This window comes from Nicotiana tabacum, chromosome 11 (assembly GCF_000715075.1).
Source record: "Nicotiana tabacum cultivar K326 chromosome 11, ASM71507v2, whole genome shotgun sequence".
NCBI classification, from domain to species: domain Eukaryota; kingdom Viridiplantae; phylum Streptophyta; class Magnoliopsida; order Solanales; family Solanaceae; genus Nicotiana; species Nicotiana tabacum.
In genome coordinates this window covers 11,392,873-11,411,109 of record NC_134090.1, presented here as the reverse complement: position 1 = coordinate 11,411,109, position 18,237 = coordinate 11,392,873, and the positions used below count along the sequence as shown (strand labels likewise).

Genomic DNA, 18,237 nt, shown 5'->3' with positions numbered 1-18,237 from the left:
ATTGAGATGTTAAATTGATAGAACAAAAATATTTTCACAGTCCAGATTATGTGATTCTTCGTATCAATTTCATATTGAGTTTCCCATTTCTGCTATATATACAAAGAATAGTAAATAACATATTTCAACAACACGATAATAATAACCACAACTTACATTTAAATGTAAGGTGATACCTGAATTTATAAGTACACTAATAAAAATATTATTTGGTTCTTCCGTAGAAATAATATTATTTTTATAATGCACTAATTAATTTTTTTTCACAAGGGCTTCTCACTACAGTCAAAGCTATGGGTGCTCCCGAATAACTACTGTATAAAGATGTCATGCATTGGAGAAAAATATACACAATCATAACTTGTCAAAGAAGCGAATTATTTCATTTAAGATAAAGTTTACTAATAATTCCATAATCAAATATGATACACATGGCATTTCTTGCTATGTCCAAAATACTTGATACTCTATGAAAGAAAGAAAAAATAGTAGTTCGTCTTTTATCTACTTCAACTTAATCTTCTCAACAACCATTTATAAGCGATGATAAATTATTATGTTAGTCATTATACAACCTGCTCTTCAAGAAGTAATTTTGTTAACTCATGATTTATAAGAAAGGATACTCCACTAACATACTCAAAATATGAAAAATACATCACATAAGCATAAGGTGAGCTACCTATTATTGACAATACAATCTAAACCATTCCTGAAATATTTGTAAAGTTCTTTTCTTCTTTTTGTGTTGTATGTTGAAATTTCTTATGACATTCTAAAGTACCAAATAATTAGTGTAGATTTTCAAATAGGATCAATTCTAATAGCAAAAGAAAATAAAGTCTTAGCGTTATCCTCCACTTTGCACAAGAAATTTTCCAAGAAAATAAAAATTAAGTTCAAATATTTTATTGATTTAGTCAAACCAAGTAAGCTCAATTAACCTTAAAATAATTGTCCATCTTCTTTTCTCTAAGAGATAAATTAAATCAAAATTAAAACGGAGAAAATACAAATTCAAAAAGGCTAGGGATAGAATTGAAAAAGGCTTTCAATTTTAGAAAGCTAGGCACATATATGAAAAACCCAAAAGTTTAATGAAGGAACTGTATATTGCATCAGGTTTTCCAAATATAAAATTTTATCAACTCAAAAGAAAAGTTGTTGTAGACTCATCATTTTTATGGGCCCAGCATAAAGCATCTAGTGCCAGGTGGTAGAAGCTTTAAATTAACGGGTACAAATAAAGTAGCTTCCTTTAATATAATTACCTAAATACCCTATGGGCCCAGGTTACAAAGTCAGCATATAATTGGCATTTAAACTAAGATTCTGGTTTTTTCGTCATTAGGCCACAAGCAGCCATGTTGACTCGAGCTCCTTAAACTGTGCCTTATTAATAGTAGGAAAAATAATAATAGAAAATTCGCAAATTACAAATTCTTCATTCATCCTTTCTTTTCATTTCACTGTGACGCTGCAGCTAAGTTTTAGCAAAACAACCATGGCGGCGGCGGCGACAGCGACGGGGCTGAGTAAGAAAAGTTTCCTACCAGCATTAAGTAAACCAACTCTTCCGTCTAAACTCGGTCGCCGGAATTTCAGTTTCGGTCTTAAAAAGCATTCGCCGGTTATAACTACGGCAAATACTGCGGCGAGTAGTAGTGGAAGTGGTAGCACTGATAATGGCGCTGTTTCCGTGACACGTATGGCTCCGCCACTTCCTCCGTCGCCTTCTACCTCTCGGTAAGCTACAATTAGTATATTTAGTTCATTATTAGGTGCATGAGAAGTTGAGATTTGGTAATTTTGTGATTGTTGAGTTGTTTGGAGCTTAGTACGAGGGATTGCAAATATTTTGTGTTAATGTACTACCGGAATAGCGCAACATACAAATATTGTGTGCTTCAAAAAGGTTGTTCTTTGCTCATTCTATCGACTGATCATTTTCCATTCGGGATATAGCTCTATTTAATTACCTTTTATTTTTGCTTGTATAGATGTGTGTTCTGACAATTGATTAATGAATGCGATTGTTTAAGATTAATCATTAACGTGTTTTTTGATAGATTAGTAACTATTTGTCAATTTGAAATAAAATGAGGAGATAAGTTTGTTTATCATCGCTTTGATGGTGACGCTAGTTTAGGGGAAAAAGACAAAAAAGAAAAAGGATTATTTTTTTAAATGTGGATTATTAAGCTTTTTTCCGCTTTTGATAAGTAAAAGTAGATAAGATTCCAATTATTTTGCCATTTCTCTCTACCTATCTCTATTTTCACGAGTCCATTTGATGTTCCATGCATGCATGACTGGTTCTTGATTGATTAAACTTTTGACTCCCCATCCGCCTACATTGGTGGGCAAAGTTACTTGGTACCGGTGCTTGTGGGAGGTAGCAGGTACTCGGTGGAATAGTCGGGGTGTGCTTAAGCTGACCCTGACACCACCATCATAAAAAAAAAGAAGAAAATTTTGACTCTTAGTCTCGTGATTCTGACGGAATATTAAGCCATGAAAAGGTGCTATATTGCTGGGTAGCAGATTTCTTTATCCGAAAACCAGCTTTTTAACCAACTGATTTCACAGAAGGATAAAATCCTCTGGTTCTGAATATATAATGATTAATGAGCTTTTTCTTCACATCACATTCGTCTAGAACTCTTTATATAGGTTATTCCCTTCCCCCTGTATTTGTTCTTTATTAACTTAACTCAAACTGGAAGAGGGCTTCCATGTGCATGGATATCATGGCAGATCCAGGATTGATTTGCAAGTGTTACAATCAACCAGATTTGGTTATTTGTTCGGAAAACTAGTACGCCACCTTCTTTACATTTTGATTGACTGATCAAAGAAATAATCTTCTTTACTTTTTGATTCACCATGAGTTATATAGAGGTTGTTTATATGTCTGCGCCTCGTGGAGTTGCAATTCACCGTTTATTTATTACCAGGGTAAAATGTCACACCATTTCAGTATTTGTTGGGGATGAAAGTGGTATAATAAACAGAATTGCTGGAGTTTTTGCTCGAAGGGGTTACAATATTGAGTCACTTGCTGTTGGTTTGAACAAGGATAAAGCTCTCTTTACCATAGTTGTCTCTGGAACTGAGAAGGTCTTGCAACAAGTTGTAGAGCAGCTCAACAAGCTTGTTAATGTCTTGAAGGTTAGTTTAATTTTCTGAAATATCAGGCTGTATTTCGTTGCTCAGCTTCTTAATAGTATTTCTCTCTGGGTTTCCTGGATATCTTTATAGTAGGAAGGTTACCAATTTGATAGCTTCTATAGGCTCTAGTGGGTGCAGTTGTGTGTTTGTGCCTATGGCATGACTAGCCGCACACGTCAGATACCCGTTTCTACATTTTTGTCAATCAGATCCCCTGTTAACTCGCATAATATCTTCCTGCTTGTGTGTTATATTTCTCTAAAAGCATTTATGATTGCTATACTTGTAAGCAATCATCATTTGCAAAATCTCTCTGAGGTATTTTGTAGAGGAAGCTGTGATTTTTAATATAGCAGTAGGTTTGCGCATTTATTTTCCTTTGCCTTTGACATGCAAAGCATGAGAATGATTAGTAATTGTCATTGGTTTCTAATTCTTCAATGTCCTCTCCTGGGAAATCCATGGAATAGTTAAAGTAGTACCTGGATATGCATTATTTTAACCGGCATATGACTTGTTGTCAACTTCCCGTGCATAAGCATTGAATCGAGGTATATCCATAAATTCTTCCGCAATGAAACAAAATTATATCAACCCTGTATTCAGCTAGTATTGGCTGTTGTCATAAAAAAAATCACACTTCCTAATTTGTATTGGTATGATATTTCAGGTAGAGGATCTGTCAAGAGAACCACAAGTAGAACGAGAATTGATGCTCATAAAGCTGAATGCAGATGCAAGCACAAAAGCTGAAGTATACAAGACACCTCTCACTTTTCGCGTTTAACTTTGTTCCTATATCAGCAATATTTCTAAATCAATGAGTTGGAACAATCTTCCTATTGATTGATCGTTAGGGGCCAAATTGTCATGGATGTAACTTTATCCAAATTTACATCTCTGACATACTGCAGCTAGCATATTAATACTCTATCTGCGTGAAACAATATAACTAAGCCTGTTTATGCGCTGAAGTAACTAAACTGATCAAATGGGAAAATAAAAGCTGGAAATCCTTCATATCAATTTTTTAAAGGTGCTGGAAATTTATTAAGTAAAGAAGGATCTAATTCCATGAAGATCCATTGTAAAACAGAAAACGGGGTCCTTTTCCTTTTAGGCAGTAATTTGATTGCATAGAAAAGAACTTGTCAAGGTTCCTTGGTCTTCAGCCTTTCAATCTTTCAGTTACAATGTATATAGAATGAACAGTGCGTAAATTGTTTAAGATATGGATTGGTGGCATGCCATTATTTTCTTTCTTAGTCTATGTATTAGCTCTTTATGGTTTACTTTGTTATTCAGATCATGTGGTTGGTGGACATCTTCAGAGGAAAAATTGTGGATATATCAGAGCACTTTTTGACCATCGAGGTGAGTCCACTCTTCTTTCCCTGCTTTTACATGTCATTTGAAGTGTTTATGATATAACTCGTGCCTTTGGTTCTGATGTGTGGCTAGTACTTGATCAGTGATTGTTTAGAAACTTAATCGCACAACACCATTAAAGATCTTAGATTCATCTCTCACATAAAGTTTTGCATATACTTATGTTGTTAGTTGTCGTGTAGCATGCAAAATAGGGAATATCAAACAAGACTGAGTTCACTGTTGTCTTCAATGCTTCCATATTGGAATCAAGTCACACTCTCTCCGCCACTTTTTAGTTGGCTTGCCTACTTTTTATTCAAGTCTATCGTAAAACTCTGAACTCTTGGCAAACATTTTCGTCCAAACAACTCAAATTAATACTGTAAACTAATAGTACTTTTTACAACTTATTAAAAAAAAGGTAACTTATGTTATTTCAAGTTTGATGCAATGTTTGTTTGTCCCCATTCAACAACAACATACTCTGTCTGTCCCCATTCTTAAATATAAATATAAAAATTTACAGCTTGTTTGGATTGTTGTTACAGGTCGTTTCATAATGTATCGTATTGTATTATAATACATTGTATTGTATTGTTTGATGAATACAACATTTTAATAAATTGTATTATTTGTCGTCGTTTCATGATGTCACGCACTAACAATATGAAGAATAAACTTGCAAAATTACTAAGAAAAAATAGGATACTAAGTAAAATTATTATATAAAAAAGTAGGGTAAAGGATAAGATATGATTATCTTAAGGAAGGGCAAAATGAGAGAAAAAAACAAGGAAACGATGCCACCACATCAAATCCGTCGTTCCATAAAATGGCACTTTTTGTCGTTACGTAACGATGGATTTAGCGATACGATACAATAAAATTTAAGTAACAATCAAGACAAACATTGTATTTAAAGTAACAAGACGAATACAATAGGTAACAACCATCCAAACAAGCTTTTAGTATTTCAAACTATTGTAAACCAATCTTAATAGAAAAATCAATTCACTATTTTAGACTTTTAGTATTGAACTATATGAAAATTAATGAATTAAAATGGGATGAAAGAAGAACTTATTTTTAATTCTTTATTTCCTTTTTTTTAAAATACCTATTCTCTTTGAATATGTAATCCTTGCTAACCGACTATGCAACCGTGTTCACTTGCTATTTGTTCGTGTTCATTTGCTATTTGTTTTTTTTCCATCTTCTATAGTGTTTGACCAAAAAATATAGATCTTGGTTTAACTAATTAAATTTGTATAAATGAGGGTTAATCCTAGCTAACAATAATATCCCTAAGATGGAGTTCTCGAAAGTGCAACAAATATTACGTAGGTGTATTTGAATAACGGCGGCAGTATGCAATAAATATTCTATAAATCAAAGGCAATAATGTAGCATTCAATATCAATGAATAACAATAAATCGCATTTAAGTAAATAGAATGAATGAGTCACCCAAGAAAGGATGTAATCAGTCAATGTTCTTTCCGACAATGATGAGTGATGGACAATCCTTTGAATATATGAGTTATTCTCGGATCTAGTGAAAAAGTGTAGACAAGAATCTTAGTGAAAAGGTCATGTTTGTATACTAGCAATGAGATCTGATTCTCTTTCTCAAGTCAAAGTGTATTCTTATAAATGAATATTACATGTCCCCTATAATTGTCTCTTTCTATTTATAGGGAACGCGTTCCTAAAAACCCTAACAATACAAGTGCAGAGAATATCCACTAGAATATTCTCTTTTAATGTCCTATCTTGAAACTAGCCGTTACAACTCTGTCAAAAGTACTCGACCTCGGCCTTGGTCCTTGTTGACTTCTCGACTTCAGCCCTTGTTAACTCCTCGACCACAGACTTTGCCGTTTCTTAGATCTTTTCGACGAACATCGACCTGAGAACGCTTCCCCAGTATTAACTTGGCTTAAATATTTTAAAGACAGATTTTGACCCATACATATGGCTTGCTTTTCAGCCATTTTTCTGTGCTGCCAATCATGGCTGTTTACCCACAGTTCCCCATATTTTAGTGGATTAAGACATGATAATTTGAATCTAGAAGAAAAAAAAAACAAAATACTTGTCAATCTGCTTGGCTGCTTGACCCTACTATGTTTAAACTTAAAATTAATTAAAAAAAAGTAGAGGAAGAAAGCTAGTAACACTTTGGCTAGCCATTGACATCTGATTCTTCAGTGTTAAGTCTTTAATTTAAGTAAGATCTTTAGCGAGATTAGCATTGCAAAGAGTTCAACTTTGCTGCAGGTTTATTTCTTTAATTTGTATAGTGATGTGTTTATAATCTAGAGTGGTGATGCATAATTTCATTTTAATCATGTTCTTGTGCTATTTTAAATAACAAGCAGATTGGTTGTCTTGTGGTTGACTTAGGTAACTGGTGATCCAGGGAAAATGGCTGCCGTTTTGAGAAATTTAAGCAAGTTTGGGATCAAAGAACTAGCCCGAACTGGAAAGGTACATTTTCATGTTTGATATATTCTAATTGAAAATGTTGGTTTATGTTTAGTTAACAATGACATGCTGAAAATGTTGGTTTATGTTTAGTCAACAATGGCATGCCAATTGGAAGAGTTGGTGGAAAGAGTTGGTGTGGATGCTAGGAGGAAGCTTCCTCCTTTGATGTCACCCATGACATCAAGAGGAGGTAGTTTGATGTCACCAATGACATCAAGAAGAGGTCTTTACCTCTATAAATAGATGCACTCCTTCACTTGTAGAAATCATCCCAAAATAATACAATACATTGTAGTGAGTAGAGAGTTAAGAGAGAAATTCTCTTAAGTGTAATTGGGAAATCTCCCCTTCCTTTGTTAATATTAAAAGGGCAATTGTTCTCTGGTGGACGTAGGATTATTTTGATCCGAACCACGTTAAATTTTGTGTTCTTTCTTTTACGTTTCCGCTAACAATTGGTATCAGAGCGATAGGATTCTTTAACGATCCAAGGACAAAGAACAAGCAAATATGAGTTCCATGAAGTTTGAAATTGATAGATTCAATGGACGCAACAACTTCAATATCTGGAAGATCCAGATGATGGCGTTACTGCGGAGGGAAGGTTCAATCCATGCTATTGACGGAAAGTATCCTACGGATATATCAGCTCCCGACAAGGAGAAGATTGAAAGGGATGCATTGAGTGCAATCCAACTATCCCTTGCACCTAACGTGCTTTGTGAAGTGAGTACGGGTACCGAAGAGACGACCAAACAGTCGTGGGAAAAGCTAGAAGGGCTATACCAAGACCGATCAGTGACAACAAGAATGTTGTTACAACGACGTTTTCACACATTTAAGATGGGGTCAGGTACTTCGTTACAAGATCATTTAGATGCGTTTAATAAACTTGTCATGGACTTACAGATTGCAGGAATTAAAAGGGAGGAGGAGACGCTTGCATGTGCTTTGCTATTTTCATTGACTTCAGGATATCGTGATATTGAGAATTCAATGATGTATAGCAAGGAGCCTATCAAGCTTGAGCAAGTGCGGCAGGCACTTAACTCTAGTGATGTGCGGAGGCACATTGAAGGAGATAGAGATGACCAGGCAAGTGGCCTCTTTGTAAGAGGCCAGACTAGCCAACAGGGAAAGACCAAATCAAAGCACAAATCAAAGTCTCGTGTGAACAAGAAGAATACAGAGTGTTGGGGTTGTGGCAAGAAGGGGCACTTTGAACGAGATTGCCCAATGTCAAAGTCCAAGGAAAAGGCGAGTGCATCTACAGTTGAACATGTACATAATTTTGATAATGATTATGTACTAACAACATCGTGTAATAATAATAGTAGTTATGAAAACAAATGGGTGTTAGACTCTGCTTGTACTCTGCATATGACGTTCCGAAAAGACTGGTTTAGCAACTACGAGAAAAGTGGAGGAACCGTAGTAATGGGCAATAATGCAACTTGTGCAATAGTTGGCATTGGCTCAGTTCAGGTTCGCTGCCATGATGGAATCGTGAGGACTATTACACAAGTCCGTCATGTTCCTGATCTGAAGAAGAATTTGATCTCCCTGAGTACTCTGGATGAACAAGGCTACAGGTACATGAGCGAAGCAGGAACTATAAAGGTGACTAAAGGTTCTTTAGTCATGCTGAAAGGCAAGCTGGAGAACGGCCTTTACACATTGGCCGGAAGCACCATTGTTGGCTCTGCAAATGCATCTACAGTGCAGTTATCTAATGATGACAAGGCAAGACTATGGCACATGAGACTGGGTCATATGAGCACACGTGGACTGGAGATGTTGAGCAATCGTAAACTTTTGGAAGGCGAGAAGATCAGCACGCTTGACTTCTGTGAGCACTGCGTTCTAGGGAAGCAGAAGAAGGTCAGCTTCAGCACTGGCAAACACAAGACAAGAGGAGTGCTAGACTACATCCATTCAGATTTATGGGGTCCTTCTAAACTTCCATCGAAGGGCGGAAAGAGGTATCTTCTCATTTTTATTGATGATTTCTCACGAAAGGTTTGGGTGTATTTTTTGAAGGCAAAAAGTGATGCTTTTGAAGCATTTAAAGAGTGGAAGATTTTGGTTGAAAATCAAATGGAGCGGAAAATCAAGTATCTTCGCACAGATAATGGCTTGGAGTTTTGCAATGAAGAGTTTAATGAATTCTGCAAGGTTCATGGGATCTCAAGACATAGGACTGTCAGGCATACCCCACAGCAGAATGGAGTTGCCGAGAGAATGAACAGAACTCTTTTTGAAAAGGCTCGTTGTATGCTCCTACAAGCCAAAATGTCCAAAGTATTTTGGACTGAAGCAGTTCACACTGCTGCTCATATTGTCAATCGATCTCCAGCATCGGCAATTGACTTTAAGACTCCGAATGAGGTATGGTCAGGTGAACCCTCTAACTATTCATACTTACGAGTATTTGGGTGTCCAGCTTATTATCACGTTAATGAAGGAAAGCTTGAACCAAGGGCTAAGAAGGCCATATTCGTAGGGTATGTGGATGGAGTAAAAGGGTACAAACTTTGGTGTTTGTCTTTACTCAAATTTATAGTTAGTAGAGATGTCACCTTCGATGAATCCTCTATACTTGATCCTCGTAAAGTTTCCGTGGAGTTTTCAGGAAACAAGAACAACGAGCAGGTGGAGCTTCTGGTGGAGCTTGCCAAGGAAAAGGATCAAGAGACTCAGGTTAAAGATGAGTCAGAAGATGTAGGCGTTGAAGAACTTGCTGTCAATGAACCATACACAATTGCGAAGGGGAGGGAGAAGAGGCAGACACGAGAACCGGAACGCCTTATAAATCAAGCAAACTTGATTGCATATGCGTTCGTAGCTGCACAAGATGAGATTAAAGATCTGGAGCCCTCCTCGTATATTGAAGCAACTTCTTGCAAGGATGCCGCACAATGGCGGTTAGCCATGACTGAAGAGATGGAGTCTCTTCACAAGAATCAGACATGGGTCTTAGTGAAAAGACAAAAGGGGAAGAGGACAGTTGGATGCAAGTGGGTCTACCGAAAGAAAGAGGGAATTCCTGAAGTGGAAGATGCTAGGTTCAAGGCGAGATTGGTTGCAAAAGGTTTCAGCCAAAAGGAGGGAATTGACTACAATGAGATTTTCTCTCCGGTCGTGAAGCATAGCTCAATTCGCGTGCTACTAGCATTGGTTGCACAATTTGACTTGGAGCTTCAACAACTTGATGTCAAAACTGCTTTCTTACACGGTGATCTAGAAGAGACAATCTATATGGATCAACCTGAAGGTTTCCTAGCTGAGGGAAAAGAAGATCACGTATGCCAACTAAATAAGTCTTTGTATGGTTTGAAGCAATCCCCTAGACAGTGGTACAAGAGGTTTGATGCATTCATGACTACACATGAATTCTCAAGGAGTGCATTTGATAGTTGTGTGTATCACAAGAAGATGTCTGGTAACTCAATAATTTATTTACTGTCGTATGTTGATGATATGCTTATTGCTGCTAACAACATTACAGAGATAAATGCTTTGAAGAAACTATTGAGTAAGGAATTTGACATGAAGGATTTAGGAGATGCAAAGAAAATCCTTGGTATGGAGATTTCAAGAGAAGACGATGTTGTACATCTTTCTCAGAAGAGGTATATTGAAAGGGTTCTCGAGAGATTCAATATGCAAACGTGCAAGCCTGTAAGTACACCATTAGCTCCTCATTTTAAACTTTCAGAGTCACAAATGCCTCAGTCCGAGGATGAGGTGGAGCATATGTCAAAGATTCCTTATGCCAGTGCAGTTGGTAGTATTATGTATGCTATGGTATGCACACGTCCAGATATTGCTCAATCTGTAAGTGTGGTAAGTAGATACATGTCCAAACCAGGAAAGAGGCATTGGGAAGCTGTCAAGTGGATATTGAGATATCTCAAAGGAGCTTCTGGTGTTGGCCTTACCTTTCGAAAAAGTGGTACATGTATTTCAATTCTCGGTTATGTGGATTCTGACTATGCAGGAGATCTTGACAGAAGAAGGTCCACAACTGGATACATCTTTACCCTCGTTGGCAATGCCGTCAATTGGAAGTCGACTTTGCAGTCGATTGTTGCTTTGTCTACGACAGAAGCAGAATACATGGCAGCAGCGGAGGCGGTAAAGGAAGCTATCTGGTTGAAAAGTTTAGTAGCGGAATTGAGTTTGGTTCAGCTGGAATCAACTCTTAGATGTGATAGTCAGAGTGCTATTCATCTAATGAAAAATCAGAGATTTCATGAGCGCACTAAACACATTGATGTCAGATTTCATTTTATTCGAGATGTTATTGATGAGGGAACTATCAAGGTCGTGAAGGTTATCACAGACGATAATGCTGCAGACATGTTGACCAAGATAGTCCCGCTCGCTAAGTTTGCACACTGCAAGGACTTGGCGGGGGTGTGCATCAACTGATGCAACTCCGAAGAGAACAGTTGCTAGGTGGAGGTGGTATGTTCAACAATGGTTTGATTCTTCTTGTTTCTTACAACGGGGTTGCCCAGTAAGCTTAGAAGTTTTGGCCAGAGTTGTTCACACGCTCGAAACGCAAACCAAGGTGGAGATTGAAAATGTTGGTTTATGTTTAGTTAACAATGGCATGCTGAAAATGTTGGTTTATGTTTAGTCAACAATGGCATGCCAATTGGAAGAGTTGGTGGAAAGAGTTGGTGTGGATGCTAGGAGGAAGCTTCCTCCTTTGATGTCACCCATGACATCAAGAGGAGGTCTTTACCTCTATAAATAGATGCACTCCTTCACTTGTAAAAATCATCCCAAAATAATACAATACATTGTAGTGAGTAGAGAGTTAAGAGAGAAATTCTCTTAAGTGTAATTGAGAAATCTCCCCTTCCTTTGTTAATATTAAAAGGGCAATTGTTCTCTGGTGGACGTAGGATTATTTTGATCCGAACTACGTTAAATCTTGTGTTCTTTCTTTTACGTTTCCGCTAACACTAATATTTACATATATGCCTAAATAGTTTTGATGATTTTAGTTACCATGTTCTTTGATTGCATAGTTCCAGGTTAATAAGTATCCTTTGAGTTTAAGCCAGTTATTTTTGGAGACCAGCTGTGGTGATCAAAGTTATGTGTGCTGTTTAAGGTTTGCGTCCATAAATGGGATAATAAATTGGATAATTAGCTAAAGTTTGAGGAGTCACAGTTTTCATAGTTTATCTGCTACAAGTCAGATGTTGGTATAATACTTCTAGACTCTAGCATAGAGGCTGACTCACTTTAATGCAATCAAGTAGTTATAAAGATAAAAGGAAGAATGCACTAGGAATGATGTGATGCTGTTATCTATTGATTGATCATTATCACCATTCACCACAGATCGCTTTGAGACGTGAAATGATGGGTGAGGATGCTCCTTTTTGGAGGTTCTCTGCAGCTTCTTATCCAGATCTCGAGGAAAAAATTCCCAGTGTTGGTATCCTGAGCAACAAAAGTCGATCAATTGCCAATGAAGCAAGCAATGATTCAAGGGTATATAATGTTCTCAAACCCACTTTCTGGTTGTAAGTTATTTTCATGCATTTTTGGTGTTTGATGGTACATATACACCAGGTCTTGGTTGTTGTAGACATGCTTGAGAGTTCCATGAATTTCTTGTGAAAACTTGTAGAATCTTGCTATATGTTATGGGTCTAATTTCATTCAACTAGCTCATTAAGATTTCCGATTCTAGCTTCTATTCCCAACTTCTCATGGCTTTTCCCTTTGGATGTGATTTTCATTGACTAAATGTTGATCTTAAGTCATCACCTATACTTAGCTTCCTGAAAGATTCAAAACATAGTAGTTCCAATTTGTAAAATAAATTTTGTGGTGTAAACAAAACAATATGTACAGTGTGAAAGCTATTCTCTTCCTAAGCCTTAAAGAAAAGGGAAAAACTAAAAAAGTAATGGGATCTATAAAAACATTGCATTTCCATTTCGCAAATTAAATCTTTGTGATGTTAGAAGAATCAATTTACGCAGTGAGAATGCTGGGATTTAAATAAAAGGAAAACGAGAAAAAAGTTATACAATTATCTAATCTTTCACTTCGAAGTTTTTTGAAATTCCTAGAGGCAGAAGTGTGGGTATGAACTGGGCTTCTTATTACCACTTATCATTGCTGATAGTGAATTTGGAGGCCTTAGATTCTTGGATCATAATCATTGAGTTTCAGGTTGCAAATGAACGATGTGCATTCTTGATTCTACTTTTCTCTTTCATGATGAAGGCATGATGCCTTGTCAAAACAAATTTCAAACTTGTTTCAGTTTACTTGTTAAATTTCAGGAGGTCATCCCATAATCTATTATAAGATTAGGTTATCAAGAAAAAAAATTATGGTTGTCCTTAGCTGTGTGAGCTGATGTCATTCATATTTTTTTTTTGACAAAGGTAACAGTTATGTATTATAAAAAAAGAAACCCAGCACAAAGGTTGTGCTGGTAACCATTTACAGATTCCAAAAGAAGCAAAAACCTATCCTTGTTCTTCTTACAAGGATTCTATGATGTCTAAAATCGATTCTTCATCATTCACATAATTTTCTTTACACCAAAAATGAAACAACAAGATACAGTTCATCTTTAACTTCTGTTCGTGATTTTATTCATTGATGACATTCTAGTATATTCTCATTCCAAACTATCCACCATATGCACATTGGGATCAAATTCCACCAGGTTTTTTGCCTCAGTAAATCTGTTGAGGTTTTTGGCATAGTCCACCTAAGTCTTGCATTTCTTCTGGCTCTCAGATTCTGCTTTATTTATGATGGTTTAATGTGTTGAATCTCAATAAGCGGAATTTGCATTCAGTTTTAGCCAATGTGTGAATTTCTATTTGATTTTCTTGCTGTGTTTCATTTAATCTAAAGTTACAAATCCTTTTTTTTTTAAATTAATATAGGGTGATGTTTATCCCGTGGAATCCAGTGATGATATCTCGGTTCAAGTACTTGATGCCCACTGGGGATATCTGTATGATGGAGATGTAAGGACCCAATCTGCTTCTCAAGATCAATCTATTTATTTCTGTGATCCATGGAGAAACCTACATTACTCCGTATCTGTGTATCCTATTTTAGTCCCTGAACTATTGAGCCTTCTAATAGATGAAAAGCTGAATTTTCCTTTCCAAAATTGAGAAAGATTGTCGGAAAAACACGGTGATTAAAAAAAATCATGCACATCCCTCCCAAATTCCACATTCTAAATTCACAGGACCTATTTGTTAAAGCAAGTATTAATTAGTCAAAGTGGAGCCATTGTTAGACAAGAACTCTAGTCTACCTTATCAAAAAAAGAAGAAGTCAAGAACTTTAGTCTTAGCCGATAAAAGAAACTTATGGAGGCTATTCTGGTGGTTCTCTACTTCTCTTGATTCCCTCTACATGCTACAAATCTGATCATCATTTTGATACTGCAGTTGAGTGGGCTTCGGTCGCACACAATAGTCATGCTTGTCAACAATGCTCCCGGGGTCCTCAATCTGATAACCGGTGTTATATCTCGACGAGGATATAACGTTCAGGTTGTTTTTTCCACTGATTCTTGCTGTTTCCTTTACAATTTCTTTTCTGCTTGATTTTTTCGTCCGAGCTTCATTCCAATGATTATGTTGCAGAGTCTTGCTGTTGGCCCTGCAGAATCAGAGGGGCTTTCACGCATTACAACGGTGATCCCTGGAACTGATGAAACTATAGGAAAATTGGTCAAGCAATTCTACAAGTTGGTAGATATTCATGAGGTAAGTGTACAAGCTGATAGATGTTCACGAGCTAGCTACAAGCTGATTTGAGATGAATAGGTGCTTGGGAAAAAGTTTACCTACCATGGAAACTCAATATACTATAAGAGGGGGCCAAACTAGTTTTAGTATTTGTTACTGTAATTGGTTTAAGGAATTATTTAGTTTTCCGTGAATTTGACCAGTGAGAATCCTGGTCTTTATCTGGCCTAGCGATCTGATAATCGTTTTGTCTTTGTTTTTAAAGTTTCCCACCTATTCTTAGAGTTAGCGCTTTTCTGTTCAACCTTCCTGGTAGTGTGCTTAGCCTTGTTCATCTTCCAGACTCTTTGCGCTTTGCCACCTCTGTTTTAGTTTCACAAAAACTTAAAAGCAAGCAAGTATTGTACTTTCACCTCTCCCTCACCATTAAGGTCATAGTGATTAAAACCACACCTTCTCAATGAGCAAATAAAGCTTATAGAGCAAAAGAAAATTTTCAGCTTGACTGAGATTTTTTTCCACTCTAGGAATATGGCTGTCACATTATTGGAGCTATTATAATAAATTTCAATCTTCACAGATATGTACTTAAATATTGTTCGTTGGAGTTAGATCAGACGGATAATACAATTGTGCTTGGTGTTTTTAGGTTCAAGATATAACTCATTTACCATTTGCGGAGCGGGAGCTAATGCTCATTAAAGTAGCCGCCAATGCAACAGCAAGGAGGGATGTACTTGATATTGCCAGTATTTTCCGCGCTAAACCTGTTGATGTGTCTGATCATACAGTAGCATTGGAGGTGAAACTTTTTTTTTGGGGTTAAGTAACATTCATGTTTATAACTTAAATCTCTTTTTTTGGTGGTGTTTTCAACTCTTTTTGTGCTGTTACTTGTTGTAGGTATGCTCACATCTTATAGAAGATTAAGTTTTTAATTGTCAATTATTTATATCTTTATTTATCATGTTCGTTCTAGCGATTTCTTACGTCAGTCAATCAGTTAATCATTAATGCACACATGTTAACGCCATTCTATTAACATACTTGACCAGTGGCGCAGTTAAGATTTTGCACAAGCGGTGTAGGTCTATTGTCACGATTCCGCTTGTAAATGGGTTCAACTCTGGGAATGTTGTAGTTTAAAGGCTCTACTTCAAGTCCTGTGATAGTTATTTTTGTATTATTTTCAAGCGGTGTCAGTTTGTTCTATATATGCATATTGCTTTTGTAAAAGATATTATTTTTAATTGGTGCTTCTGGAAAAGATATAAATATTTACACACACATACAAAGAAGTTCTTCGCAAATAATGAAAAGGACTGTTCGTGAATACCTGTGCCATTTGCCCAGATTCCTCATTGACTTCTCTCTGAATTTGATTGCGTGCACTTTTTGCAGTTGACTGGAGACTTTAACAAGTTGCTGGCATTGCAAAGATTACTGGAGCCTTATGGCATTTGTGAGGTTTGTTTTTCTAAGCTGCATTTTGATTTGTAAACGTATATAGGCCGGCATCTTGAAAGTGGTATCCTGCATTTGGACAATCTGAGTTTGTATGTTCTAAACCTTTTTTCTTCCTTTCCTTCTCTCCAACCTCCGGCTCCTTGGAGAAGAGCAATCCATAGTTTAGCGCATGAAGTTAGAACGTGTCTTGTAACCAGAAGGATGAACCGAACATTATTTGACTTGACGGGCTTGGTTAGCCTGAGAAAGATTCGGAAAACTTGCATCCTTTTTTTATTATTTATAAATTTTATTTACATCAGGGGTGGGGGGAACTGGGAAGAGGAAGGGGATGTTATGCTACTGATGGGGTTTGACCCCTCCCCCCTCAAATGTGGAAGGCAGGAAGCTCACCAAGTGAGCTAGCCCTTAACCCCAGAAAGAAAGCTTGCATCTAGTTTTTACTTTTAACTTCTTCTTTTTTGTGTTCCAAAAGTTGACTGTTTTAGAATCGAACTTCAAGTACAGTTCTAAGTGATCTGAGGTTGTGAAGTATGTGCATTTAAAGGCTCCAATGGTAATGCTTGTGCTTCTCTTGTTCTAGTGATGTGTTTGTTTCTACAACCGTATTAGTGACTTAGTTATCTGCGAAATAGATGAAGTTAACATCAAGCTTCAAACTTCCATTGTTAACCTTGAGTCTGTAGCTACATTTTTTATTCCGAGACATCCAAGCTCTTTGAGCAGGACTTCTCCTGATTTATCTTTGTCATGCAACATGGTTGATATATGATTCTTGCATGCGAATCTAAAGACATTAATAAGATATGTTTCAGACGTAAAAAGTTTCAAGAAGATACCATTAGAATAAAAATGGATCACTTCATATTCTATTAAATATTACATCCCATAAGAGAATCCATGGCGTGATGGCCCTACATCAATGTACTGTGATGATCTTGAATTATCTGCAGCATACCAATGAAGACATCAAGTCATGAAATGTAAATAATTCTTAACCACTGAAGTATGAAGAGTGAATGATTACTTTGGCAAATGCCTTAACTTTATTAGATGTTCTGGAGTCGTTAGGTTTTTGGTTTTCCACATCCATATGGAGCCTTGATACTTGCACTCTTTGAGTCTTGAGCCTTGCGTTATAAGGAGTCCCACCATCTAGTTGGAGTTGTGTTCTGCTGCACTGTTGGGAAATTTACCAACATGGTCTGTAAGATCTTAATTAACGGACAAGAAGTAAATTAGGGAGATGGATTTAGTGTTGAATCTTGTAAAATAATTAACTAGAGGATGCATTTAGAACAAGAACCTGTACTTCAAAGCCTGCTTTTGAGTAGTGTTACCCTCTTATCCACATCATCATTTTTCCCCCTTGTAGGTGGCTCGTACAGGGCGGATAGCATTGGTGCGAGAATCAGGCGTGGACTCGACATCCCTCCGGGGTTATCCTCTTCCTTTATAGTGCTAGTTAAATGTCTAAGTGCATTTTAATATGGCCGAGTTCTTTTTCTTGCTGATTTCTACTAGTCTGAGAAAAGAGAGTTTTGTTGTATGCTATTTATAGTGCGAGCAGGTCCCTGATAAAAGTAAGTTTGTCACTATCACGTTAGTGACAGTTCTGTTGTATTATTTAGGCATTCAATCATAGAATTTTAATTGAAAAAAGTTGACAGAACTCCAAAATGTGGAGTAGAGCCTAGTAAGTTGAGTAATGTTGTATATTAACGCAGTTGGGAGAAGTGCATGTGAAATATCTATATGCTAGTTACTAGTGAATTTGTTTGCACTAAATAATCATTTTTTAAATATTCGATAATTAAATCATAGCTCTTATTTTATGAGTTTCTTATAATTTCTGCAATTAATTGACTCCAAGGTAATGTTCATCTTTAATTAAATAATAATAATAATAAAGTATGATATGGTAGCTTGAAAACTAGAACAATAACCTGTTATAGCGGGTTAAATTGCATTGATAGTGTAAA

The 18,237-nt window shown here is 36.6% G+C and overlaps 1 protein-coding gene across 2 annotated transcripts; it reads left to right on the top strand.

Annotated features, from left to right (window-relative positions):
- The first annotated feature begins 1,418 nt into the window (after positions 1 to 1,418).
- Positions 1,419 to 18,085, top strand: LOC107821741 (acetolactate synthase small subunit 2, chloroplastic-like). 2 transcript variants are annotated; one of them, XM_075224776.1, is made up of 12 exons: positions 1,419 to 1,746; positions 2,958 to 3,171; positions 3,842 to 3,925; positions 4,477 to 4,545; positions 6,948 to 7,031; positions 12,393 to 12,545; positions 13,967 to 14,050; positions 14,486 to 14,590; positions 14,684 to 14,806; positions 15,438 to 15,590; positions 16,190 to 16,255; positions 17,631 to 18,085. In XM_075224776.1, exons 1-12 carry the CDS (start codon positions 1,505 to 1,507, stop codon positions 17,712 to 17,714), a joined length of 1,461 nt encoding a protein of 486 aa, XP_075080877.1. In that variant the 5' UTR covers positions 1,419 to 1,504; the 3' UTR covers positions 17,715 to 18,085. The 2 variants fall into 2 exon arrangements, with proteins under 2 accessions (XP_075080877.1, XP_075080878.1); XM_075224777.1 differs by having other exon boundaries at positions 15,438 to 15,609.
- Positions 18,086 to 18,237: the final 152 nt, after the last annotated feature.

What these genes read in the sequence shown, in the direction of transcription:
- LOC107821741 (XM_075224776.1), top strand. Translation starts at nt 1,505, where the DNA reads ATGGCGGCGGCGGCGACAGCGACGGGGCTGAGTAAGAAAAGTTTCCTA. An exon ending in AGTTGGTAGATATTCATGAG is followed by an intron (nt 14,807 to 15,437) that starts GTAAGTGTACAA and finishes TGGTGTTTTTAG; the next exon opens with GTTCAAGATATAACTCATTT. An exon ending in ATCATACAGTAGCATTGGAG is followed by an intron (nt 15,591 to 16,189) that starts GTGAAACTTTTT and finishes CACTTTTTGCAG; the next exon opens with TTGACTGGAGACTTTAACAA.